This window comes from Delphinus delphis, chromosome 3, assembly GCF_949987515.2.
Source record: "Delphinus delphis chromosome 3, mDelDel1.2, whole genome shotgun sequence".
Classification (NCBI taxonomy): domain Eukaryota; kingdom Metazoa; phylum Chordata; class Mammalia; order Artiodactyla; family Delphinidae; genus Delphinus; species Delphinus delphis.
Window position 1 is genome coordinate 47,818,878 of NC_082685.1, and position 12,879 is coordinate 47,831,756.

Genomic DNA, 12,879 nt, shown 5'->3' on the forward strand with positions numbered 1-12,879 from the left:
ACATTCAACATTGGGCCAGCTCCCTTCTGAAGCATATAGTCATGTAGCCTTGACAAAATTGGAGTCTTACTGGGAAAGAGGAAAAATAAGGGGGAATATTCTTGGGTAGGCAGCCAACAGTATCTGCTGTAGGAGGAAGAGACCAATTCTACAGGGAGCTTGGGGAGCCAAAGATAATGTAACCCGTCCTACTGAGTCTTTAAAGAGAATTTTTACCAAGCAGATAGGCATAGAAAGTTACGCCAGGTAGAAAGGACTACATGCAAAGGCATAACAATATGCAACTACCCTGTGTTTTTCAGAGACTGCAATCACTTCATTGTAACTGGACTGAATGATATACATTGGAGTGTGCAGTGACAGACAGGCTCCAGATCATGCAAGGCATGTATGCCACGCTAAGGAATTTATACTTTACCTGTAGGCGATGAGGGAATCACTGAGGAATGGGGATAGCATGATATTATTAGAATTTTAGAAAGATCATCTGTCCAGAGAATGGAAAATGGATCCCAGAAGGAAATAAGGCTGGAGGGTGAGAGACCAGTTAGAAAATTGTACTTTTCAGACAGGGGAGAGATTATAGGCTTCAGATTAAGGCTGCAGTAGTAGTGAAGTAGAGGGCAGGAGGGTAAGAGTAAAATGCTAAAGAAATATCTACAGAATTTGAGGACACCTACAGGATGTGAGGATGGAGGGCCTATGCTGACTCTGAGATTTATGTTTTGGGTAACTAGATGGATGCTGGTAGCCTTCATTAAAGAAAAATCATCCTAGGGGACTTCCCTGGTGGCACAGTGGTTAAGAATCCGCCTGCCAATGCAGGGGACATGGGTTCAAGCCCTGGTCTGGGAAGATCCCACATGCCACGGAGCAACTAAGTCCGTGCGCTACAACTATTGAGCCTGCACTCTACAGCCCACGAGCCACAACTGCTGAGCCTGCAGGCCACAACTACTGAAGCCTGCATGCCTAGAGCCTGTGCTCGACAACAAAAGAAGCCACTGCAATGAGCACGCGCGCGGCAACGAAGAGTAGCCCCCGTTCACTGCAACTAGAGAACACCCGTGTGCAGCAACAAAGACCCAACGCAGCCAAAAATAAATAAATAAATAAATTTATAAAAAAACAAAAAAAGAAAAAGAAAAAGCTCCTAGAGAAGGAAAGGTCTGGGGACAAGTAATACAACCAGTTTGGGACTAGCTGACCCCTGTGGCTTATCCAAGTAGGGGTGTCCAGTGGGAAGATAGATGTAAGGTTCTGGGAGACAGAAGTTTGGCTTGGCAATATAGATTTGGGGATCACTGACATATCTACTGTACAGGGAGCTGTAAGAGTGAATGAGATCACCCTGGGAAAACAGGAAAGACATAAAAAGAAGAAGCCTAAGGACAAAGACCTGGTGAACACAGCCAAGCGGCAGGCAGAGAAAAGGAAGCCAGCAAAAAAGACTGAGAAAGAACAGTCAGATAAAGCTGGGAGGAGAGCTGGACTTTTATTAAACTTCCTTATGAACAACTTTCTTCAACTGCTGTGTTTCACCTGGTGTGTTTCACACCACCAACTCCTTTCAACTGGTGTATTTCACACCACCAAGTAAAACTACAGTTGAAATATTTGACCAGTACCTTTTCAAATATTGTTTGAATTATTGGAATATCAGATTTTTATTCATTGGTTTTTTGTTGGATGTACCCTCTTGTCAGGTCAAAGCAATGCTTTCCTGGAAACTGCATGAGAAAGAAGTCTAGTGAGAAAAGGAAACTCCCTCTCCTGCAGTATGCATTCACCACCCTGGAGTATAGCCTCAAGGTCTTACTGCCACGTATTTAAAAATCAGCAATTGGGTGGGCAAGGGTATAACCAATTAGTAAGAGTGTGAGTTGACAAAACCTTTTTGACTCAGGAATTTCACTTCTATTAATTTATCCTATAGAAATCTACACACAAGTGCACAAAGATACATGCATATTGCTGTGGTTTGTGACTTCTAAAAAATCAAAGTGAAGGGATAGAAACAGCTCAAAAACTATCAGCAGGGGATAGTTAAATAAATTCCAGTATGTCCACACCATGGAATACTACACAACCAATTAAAAGAACAAGGTTTATCTCAAGGTACAGACATGTGGAGAAGTCCATGTTATAGATATAATATATTGTTAACTGAAAAAAGGCAGGTTTCAGAGCCATATGCTGAATATGTACATATGTAAATCTACATTATATATACATATATTCCATTCAATCATTCAACGGCTATTATTGAGGCAGGCACTGAGCTGGGGATACATTAGTGAATAAGACAAAGAAAGTTCCTGTCTCATTAAGCAAATGTTCTAGTGAAGGAATTAAGTCAATAAAAGAGTTATATATATATATATATATATATATATAAAATTTTAGATACTAGTAAGTGCTGTGAAGGAAAATAAAGTAGGGTAAAGAGCTGAAAAGTAACTAGGTATGGTGAGCAGGTGAGTGTACGGGGCTATTTTAAATAATTTGGTCACGAAAAATGTTTCTAAGGAGAGAACATTTTAGCAGTGACCTGAATAAAGTGAATGAGCGTATTAGAGTTTTCCAGAGAAAAAGAACCAACAGGATGTGTGTGTGTGTATGTGTGAGAGAGAGAGAGAGAGAGAAAGAGAGACAGAGAGATTTATTTTAAGGAATTAGCTCATGTGATTGTGAAAGCTGGTAAATTCAAAATCTGCAGGGTAGGCCAGCAAGCTAAGATCCAGGGAAGGGTTGCAAAGAGTTCCAAAGGCTGTCTGCTAGAATTCCCTCTTGCTTGGGAGAAGTCAGTCTTTGTTTTATTAAGACCTTCAAATGACTAGATGAAGCCCACCCATATTATGGAGGGTATTTTGCTTTACTCAAAGTCCATCTACTTAAATGTTAATTTCATCCAAAAAATACCTTCATAAAAACACCCAGAATGTTTGACCAAACATTTGGGCATTATGGCCCAGCTGAGATGACACATAAAATTTATAATCACAAGTTCATCCCTTGTTTAATTGGCACGCATATGCATCTCCTTAAACCATACCTGGTCTCCAAATAAAGACAATAACAAGGTCATACTTCCACCTACCATGATACAACCATCTTGTATACAATTGAAAACACACTAACTCTTTCCCCAGAGAGGAAACAAAGTCCTTGGGTGATGTTTACTCCTCTTGATAACCTGTAACTGCTTTCTGCCATGAGAAGTTGGCAACTCAGAAGAGGGCCTTTACCAGAACTTGACCTTGCTGGAACCCTGATCTCAGACTTCCAGCCTCCAGAACTGTGAGAAAATAAATTTCTGTTCTTTAAGATACCCAGCCTATCTATGGTATTTTGTTATAGCATCCCGAACTGACTAAGACTGGCAGAAAGGGAAATTGTTTTCAACCAGTGATGCAGGAATAACTGGTTATCCATATGGAAAAGACATACCTTTGTTTTCTTTTCTCCCTTATCCCCTCATCATGTAAATATAAGATGCACTGACTTTATATCATAGCATTCAAGTATTGTTAATGAGAAATAATGCAATGCTTGATCTTGTTCAGAAAGCACAATAGGTTTGCTCAAACTCCTGACACTTGCTTAGCCCCTCAAATGTTATTCTAAATTCCCCAACTCCAACTCTTTCCTGGGCATTTAACGTTTGAATGTTCAGATCCAACTAGGTGATTCTGGCCCAGCACGATGCTTGGCTACAGAAGCCAGCTAATGCAACAGCAAATGATCATATCCACAAGATGGCAGCATTGTATAATCATTGAAAACCATAATCTGGCATGGGTTCTTGAACATACCTTTCTGTGGCATATTACGTGATCTGTTAAGTGGACTTTTATATATATCTTCACTTAATCTTGAAATAAATGAGCAGTTTTCTTCCCAGAATGTTTTACAGTTTTGAGAAGCATGGACTGGAGAAATAAAAAAGCAGATTCTTTAGAGTCAGAAAAAAATCTGAGTTCAAGTACAAAATGCACCCCTAACTTATTTAGGGCACTTGAGCAAGTTAACTAAGATCTCTGGGGCTCAGTCACCCTATCTAAAACTTTAAAACAATGAAATTACTTTCCCCACAAAATCTTTTTTTTTCTTTTTGACATAGGTAATGTGAGTAAGAACAACACTGCATGGGAAAATTGATCAGAGTAGATGCCCTCTGAAAACTCAATATCTTCAGGTTGATTAGAAAAAAGGGTCTGAGGCCTTTAAAATAGCCTAGAATATTATTTCTGTTTCCTATGACACATCTTAAAAGCCTATGGTGGTGACCTTGTCAAAAGGAATCAACTACACAAAGAAATCAGTTGCGGTAGTATAATAGTCGATACACCTATTTTTGGTTTGGGATAATAATTGTTAAGTTCCTATTTCAGCTGACAGCCTGTCTTCCTCCACCAGAAAGGTTAGAAAAAGTCACCTCTGGCTTGAATTGCCTAATTACAGCAGCAGGGTACATTTGTATGGGGTTTATGGCTTAAACACGGTGCTTTTACATATCCTATTTCAACTAAGCAGAAGCTATGGTAATTGATGACAGTGTGGGCCAAGAAAACATAAGCTAAGAAGGTCAACAGAATTTGAAATTCTAAGCAACAAAAGAAAATGTTTCATATAGGTTAGAAGGGGCTATCATTTGCCTAGACTAGAAGAACATAGATAAGCAGTCTTAGGAGTTCAGGTCAGATTCAGGGTCCAACAGGAAGTAAGGAGGGTCTGGAAAGTCTGATAGGTAAGTAACATTTAAATAGGTCAGTTGGCTTTAGAATCTGAAAGGGGGAGAGGCAGAAGTAATTAACACTGGTGAGGCAAGAGTAAGCAGCATTGTCCAGGAGGGATGGCTGGAGGTAAATAATTGAGGTCAGGTAGCCAGGATCTGTGAACAGCTGTAGAGCCAGGGACTACAGGGTTTGAGATTCAGACATGGAGGAGATGGGTGTCAGCCCTCAAAAGTGTGTGGGAGTTCAGACACAGCTGGAAGTCAGAACCCAGACCATGCTTGAGCACCAAGTTGTGTAACTTTGACATTGAGAGATCAATTGAGCTGCAGGTGGGCTGGGTAAACCAGCTGGAGGGGGATGATTTAAATCAACCCTACTTCAACTGAGGTAGTGACTGCTAAAATACTCCCTATCCAGATTTAGAGCAGGCACCAGGGTCTGGAGAGGACAGGCTAACTGTGAGAGTGAACAGGCATACTTTATAGAACACTGATATGGATCTTAGGGAGTTCTCAAGAAGTCACCACACCTCTCCAGAGCTTCAGCTTCATCACACACAAGATGAATATAATAAGAGATGCTTTACCTATCTCTAAAACAGGTAAGGAAAGGCACAATTTAGTGAATGAGAAATTACTTTATGAACTGTAAAGGGCTCTATAAGCATAATTTGACATCTTTGGCTTTGTGGATTAGGGGCTTACAATCCAGAGTTTTTTTGTTTGTTTTGTGTGTGTGTGTGTGTGTGTGTGTTTTCCCCCAATCAGGCCCTGGGCTCTGCTCATTGCAGAAAGTCTTTGCAGTGGTGTTAGGCTTGGCCAGCATCAAATGGAGCAGCTATTCCATTTTCTGTGATCAGCATCAGTGCTTCCCAGCATTATCATGGAGAGATGAGAGTTAATAGGATGTGTTCTTAGGACCTGTTCTCCTCAGGAATGGCAACTCAAGCATCTAGAAAATTTAGTCTCACAAAGAAAAGTAGATCACTCTAGTGAGTAATAATGAGTCATTGGGAGCAGGGTTTCATGCCCTTGCTAATGAACAATGCAGGGGAAGAGAACAGAGGCTGAGAAAACAAAGGGACAGAGAAACTGCAGGAACTCCAAAACACTAATGAAATTCTTCCAAATAAAAAGTAGCCTACCCAGGACTTCCCTGGTGGCGCAGTAGTTAAGAATCCTCCTGTCAAGGCAGGGGATACGGGTTTGAGCCCTGGTCCAGGAAGATCCCACATGCCGCGGGGCAACGAAGCCCGTGTGCCACAACTACTGAGCCCGTGCTCTAGAGCCCATGAGCCACAACTACTGAGCCTGCGTGCCACAACTACTGAAGCCTGTGCGCCTAGAGCCCATGCTCCACAAGAGAAGCCACCACAATGAGAAGCCCGCACAGCACAACAAAGAGTAGGCCCCGCTCGCCACAACTAGAGAAAGCCCGTGCGCAGCAACAAAGACCCAACACAGCCAAAAATAAATAAATTAAAAATAAAAGCCTACACCAATATCCCCGAATACCATGCATGATAGTGCGTTTCCAGGAATTAATAGTTTGAGTTATTAAAATAGAAATTAAAAAATATAATTTGATTATCTAAATATTTCTAGGTCACACAGACTGATCTGAACAAGATAATGGGGGTGAAGTGGGGAACACAGGGGAAACCTAGGCATTTCAACTTTTATAGTGCCTTTCAAGGCCTGGCCTTGGTAAAGTTTTCAATGTGTACATGGAACATCAATGATTTGAATTTCCTCCCTGTCAGGACATCTCTCTGGCGTTTAATTATTACACTGCAGAATGTTCATTGCAGACAAATGAGTTAAAACCTCAGGCATTATTTCAAAGCAGCTCTGAGAGGGAGTGGTGGGGCTAGTGTACGCAGTATTAGAAGAGGATATGAAACAAGTTTTGCTTGATTTTCACTGTTGAATCTCATTCCTTGCCAGGAATACGACTGTGCTGAACAGTAAAATCGTTTTGTGCTTGCCTGTATGAGAATCTAAGCAAGGATTTTTTTAGACTGAAAGGGACCTACAGAGGTCATTTAAGTGAGGTCCCTCCCCCACCTGCAGGGAGAATTACAGCCTTTCTTAAATATTTTAAAAAGAAGATATTTCCCAAACTCTTTTAATTTGGGAGTGTCTTCTAATTTCTAACTATCTATCTATTGCTATGGTTCATTGTTAAGAGAATCTGATTTTCCTGACAAGTATTAAGAATGGGTGAGGATCTGCTCATCAGAATTTTACATATTATCTGAATTATAAGAAGCTATAAAAGGCAAAGAGCATGTTAATGTCTTCCTTCTACTTCAAAATACAGGAGTCATCTTTAGTATATAGTACAATATTTTTTAAACCTATAAAAAGCTTTAGAATCTGACTTCTCTTTTAGGAGATTACAATATTGAAGCCTCAGAAAATGCTTAAGGTAGAGTCGCAAATAAAATTCAGTTTTTCTGAATACTTAGGTCAGGATACATTTCCTTACACCATTTAACCTAGCTCTTAAATACCCAAATAAAGGGATATTCCATCTGGTTTCTCCTCTCCCACCCCAAACTACTTTTTAAGAATAAAATGTGTCCACTACTTTAGTATTGCTTCCAGGGGCTCTTGCTTTAAGTTAGTAAAACTTCCAGGTCCTCTGCTACTCTAAATGAAGATGGCAACATTTTATTTATATATATATATAGGTGGCAAAGGAGGCATTCTCGTTGAACAAAGTACAGTGAAAAGCCTAACTCAAGCATTTAAAATATTTCTGGGGCTTCCCTGGTGGTTCAGTGGTTGAGAGTCCGCCTGCCGATGCAGGGGACACAGGTTCGTGCCCCGGTCCGGGAAGATCCCACATGCCGTGGAGCGGCTGGGCCCATGAGCCATTGCTGCTGAGCCTGTGCGTCCCGAGCCTGTGCTCCGCAACGGGAGAGGCCACAACAGTGAGAGGCCCGCGTACCACAAAAAAAAAAATATATATATATATTTCTGTAGTAAAGTCTGTGTTAATCTCAGTTTTGGAACAGTGACAGTTTGAATTCTTCCCCATCTCTAAGACCCCACACATTTATTTTTGTGAGAATACACTTTTATATCTATGGGAATACTTGAGCTCGTGCAAAATATGAGAGATTTGAGCACATATGAGATTATTCTGTTTTTCATACTAAGGTAACTATGTTCTTGGTTTTGAGGGTCCTTTGATCCCCATTCTCTCTTACAGGAAACTAATTTTCCCCCTTCCTTCAACTGAATCTACATATCTAAAGAATGCAATTGCTTCATCAATTGCCAACAAATGTTAGCAACTGTTAGCTGTGTCCATAAAAGGGACATTTTTAATCTTATTAGCACACCCCTGTAAACCACGGATTTACAAAATACTTGAGATTTTGAAATGGGTGGGGAAGGGAATAGGGGAGTTGCAAATAAAGCTCTCTTCTAATTAAGTTTATTAGGTTTTACAACAATGCCTGGTCAGTAAAGATAATCTAACAACCTCTTTCAAGGACAGAATGAAAGGATAAAGATTTAAATTTGTAAAGATAAATCTACGTAATGAGAAGATAGGATAGCTCATGAATATGGGTTTGTTCATCACAAACTACCAAAACAGAATCAGTTGTTGTTTATGATACAAGGGATTTTAAGACCTTAGCATTTCTAAAAATATATCCTAACCAATTAATTTCTGGATGTGGGCAAAGATTTAGTTATAGGAATGTTCCCTGAAATTGTTTATACTAGCAAAAGTTTGGAAATAACTAAAATACTCCATTGGGATTGGTTAAATGTTGTTCTGTCAATATGATACATATTTAATATAGAGATACTAAAAATGATATTTTGGAAGATTACTTAGTTATATGGAAATATGTCTCCAACAAATCATTAAGTGAAAAAACAGATCTCAAAACTGAAAGTGCACTATGACAACCTGTTGCAAATTTTTTTTTTTTTTTGCGGTACGCGGGCCTCTCACTGCTGTGGCCTCTCTCGTTGCGGAGCACAGGCTCTGGACGCACAGGCTCAGCGGCCATGGCTCGTGGGCCTAGCCGCTCCGCAGCATGTGGGATCTTCCCGGACCGGGGCACGAACCCACGTCCCCTGCATCGGCAGGCGGACTCTCAACCACTGCACCACCAGGGAAGCCCCAACCTGTTGCAAATTTTAAGAAATAAAATTAAATATATGAAAAAAAAATGTGTGTGCACACATATGTACTGATAAGTATACATACACTCAAGATACACACAAACACACAGAGAATACACATAGAAAAAAAAGACTGGACACATATACAGCAAATTGTTAACATTTCGTGATTATCTCTAAGAGATTTTTGTTTCCTTTTTTTCTGATTTATCAAACTTTCTAAATTTTTCAAAGGAATACTTGTCACTTTTATAAGGAAAAGAGCAGTCAACATTTTATGTGTAAATGACTATTAAAAGATCATTGGGTAGCATACATGTGGAACTTATCAACTTTAGAATCTTGAAGGCATATGGTTCAAAAGCACAGATATATATGTTCAAAGAATTAAATTAATCAAAATAAATTTATGGTTAATGACCCCATAAAAGGTAAGAAATGTTTTCAGAATGTCTCAAAAGTGTTTGAAGTTGCTATCGTAGATGCAGCCATATACTTTCACAAAACCTTGTGAATAACTCAGAGGGGGAGAACAGGAACTGAGACGAGAAAGGAACATAGAAACAGCTGTCACTGTCAAAGACTAGTAAAAAAACTTAATGGATTATCACTCTGATACAACAGGACATTTCTGATGTTCTCATGTTTTCAATCACTTCATTAACTGGCTTATCTAATACTGATCATGCACAAAGCTGCATAACAGTAACAGTTAAACAACATGTGAAAAAGCATTTAACATAGTCTCTGTCATTCCATTTTTCTACTTATTTGTACCAAACAACTCCAGAGATGGGCAGACCACCTTTGTGATTTTCTTTTCTTCCTTACTGCACCTATCTATACCTCTTAAGCTTGTCCTTATCATTTTACTTAAAACACACTCTGCTTTCCAGTGACCTTTCCTTGGGTAAGCACTGTGGTTTAAAAAAAAAAAAATTTCAATTCATCTTGATCTCTCTTTGAAAACAAGTAATCAGTGGGGCATGACTGTCCCAATTTACCTTCTACCCTTTCCTTTTTCTCTTTATTTTAGTTAGAGGTTGGGGTTCTAATTCTTTCTTTGACACTAAGATCTGTATGATCTTGGGCAAGCCACAGTTTGTCCTAGCTAGGCCCAACTGGTATGTGTGAAAGCACTGTGTAGATTGCAAAGCATTTACAAATATGATTTTTTTTTTGCGGTACATGGGCCTCTCACTGCTGTGGCCTCTCCCGTTGCGGAGCACAGGCTCTGGATGCGCAGGCTCAGCGGCCATGGCTCACGGGCCCAGCTGCTCTGCGGCATGTGGGATCTTCCCGGACCGGGGCACGAACCCACGTCCCCTGCATCGGCAGGCGGACTCTCAACCACTGTGCCACCACGGAAGCCCCAAATATGATTATTGAACTAGATGATCTCAATTTCTCAAGGTCTAAAATATTTATTCTATACTTTAAATTATATTTTTGGTGAATTCAGCTGATCCAGGAGTCAGGAATTGCATTTTGGCACATTGCAGAAGATTCCCTCCATTACAGTAAAGCTGCTGATGATTCAAAACAACAGAATGGGGAATTCCCTGCTGTCCAGTTGTTGGGACTGTGTGCTTTCACTGAAGAGGACGCAGGTTCCATCCCTTGTCGGGGAACTAAGATCCCACAGGCCGTGTGATACGGCCAAAAACCAAACCAAAACAAGCAAACAAACAAAAAACCCAGAATGATTTGTAACCAAAAACAGGTTCAATTACTGAGGCCGAAAGTTACCACGAATAATACATGATTTTAAGGAGAAGGCTGAATTCGTTGCCAACACCTAAAATCCCCATTTTCTACATTAGAAAACCCAACTTTTGCCCTTCTTAATCTGATAAATTTAAATCTTAAGATTTTCAACTGAAATCACATTTGAAAAGGCTACTACCACTCATTTGGCATTTTAGTACATTTTGCTGGATATTGTCAATGGTGGAATAGTGATTACAGCAGGCAGGAAACAAGTGAGGAGACACACCAAAACATACACATAAAATCATAGACTCTCAGAGTTGAAAGGGCTTCTAAAAGTGATTTAGATTAGTGAGTCCCAGACTGTGGCATTTCAAAAACTTATAAAAGTTAAAAAAAAAAAAAAATGGTGGGGAGGACAGACATAAAGTATCAACTTTTAGTTTTGCCAAACAAGGATATCAACAAAACAACCATCTACCATCAGGACCATATTATAAAAGGGCACTTCAACAACACATATATAGGAAGATAAAACCTCATAATAACGTGTAATTTGAAATTAGATAAATTAAAGAAAAAACGCATTATACTTCTCTTTTCTAGTTATCTCATGGAAAACTCGATTTGCCCCGTCCACGCAGACCTCTGGGAATCCCTAATCTAGTCCACTCCATGCACACCATTACCCCCCAACCCCGAGTTGAGCATCTGTATCCTCACTACAACAACAAAACATCCATTTAAATGTATACCCCACCCCTTATAGGGAACTCCTTAAGCTGAGGAATCCATTAAATTTTGGATGGCTGTGGTGGAAAATCAGCAGAACAGTAGCTATCTCTGAAAACTTGGAAACTTCAAAATGCTTAAACTTGACTTTTTTTTTTTTTTAAGACCAAACTCTAACAGCAGAGAATTTTAAGTAGGCCAGACATGCTTTAGAGTCACCAAAGGAGACTGCCTAACAGTGTTGATTTGGGAGTCAGGTGGCCTGGGTTTTGGTAGTGCCTCAAAACTTCATGCTAACCCTGAGTCTTTTCCCTCTGTTTTCAAATTCAAGACATTTAGGTCAGCGCTTTATGAATACAAATATTTAAGCCAGAAACATGTAGGAATTCCAGTTATCTTCCAGGATGAACCCCATTACTAACTACTTCATCAGCTTTCAAACTTGCAGTTAAGTCTACATTTTTTCCGGTTTTAATGAAATTATTTTATTTGGGATAGATTTTGCTTAAATTTTCACAACTGAGGTTTTGATTCACTCATTTATCAGGGTTTGATTCATATTGCAGATGATAGCATCAACACAGCTTTCTTTTGTGATCATCATTACTACCAAGCCCAATTTTCCCAGGTCAAATTTTGTAAACCAAAATGTGCTCAAGATTTGATTCGTTGACTAATTTTTAGTAAAATTTTAAACATTGTCAATTTAGTAAAGTTTTAAACATTGTCAATTTCATTTTGTAAGTTATTTCTACCCTATGTTTTTGGGTCAACACTGCAGTTTTCAACACGACCAAAATAGGATTCTTCAAGGTTTCTTCTGCGGGGGGGCGGGGGCGAAGAGGATAACTTTCATATGGGCAGTTTTTTCACGGCAGTAAATCTTATTTTCTATTCACCATATACTGGCCATTAACATTACCCGAATATGTTTTTTTTCTCCCTTTGGGAATCAAATATCATCAGTGGGTAAACAACACAAAGACACAGAGCTTTCCCTCTTTTTCCCCCTCCTGTAAAAACAGGGAATCCAACACTCCGTAGAGCGCAGAACTCTAATAATCAACTAGACTGCTAAAACAGGGAGCCCTGAACAAACCCAGCCCGCACAGGGTTGCTTTTCTCTTTCTCTCCACTAGAGGCGATAGCCTCTTTCAAAAGAGAAATTGAGCTGGAATGGGCCGGTTGGGGGAGTAGCCCCCGTAAAGACCAAAAGGTTAAAAACCACCTCAAACAAAGAGCAAAGGTCAATACCCAACTCCCAAGCCCTGACGTATCCATCCTCCACGGAAAATGAAGGTGACTCCTCCATAACATGTTCTCGAGACCTGGGGCCGCGTGGCCTTTCAGAAACCAGGCGGGTCTGAGGTGACTAACAGGTAGTTCACAGTGGAACAGCCAACGACCGGAAGTGGAAATGAGCCCCGGGCGGGGATGAGGAGACGCCACGGCACGCTTGCGCAGTCAGCGGGGTTGCAGTACGCGTGCGCAGTTGGGCGGTGACGGGGTGACGCTCGGAGCGTGGGCCGTGACTCTCACGGATCCGG

The 12,879-nt window shown here is 40.3% G+C and overlaps 1 protein-coding gene across 1 annotated transcript in view; it reads right to left on the bottom strand.

The window, feature by feature from the left end:
* Positions 1-12,676, bottom strand: part of ARHGEF37 (Rho guanine nucleotide exchange factor 37) — a 73,533-nt gene extending 60,857 nt beyond the window's left edge. The window contains exon 1 of the mRNA XM_060008547.1: positions 12,587-12,676. Within this exon, the coding sequence (XP_059864530.1) occupies positions 12,587-12,644 (58 nt within the window). The 5' untranslated portion in view covers positions 12,645-12,676. The remainder of the gene's footprint in view (positions 1-12,586) is intronic.
* Positions 12,677-12,879: the final 203 nt, after the last annotated feature.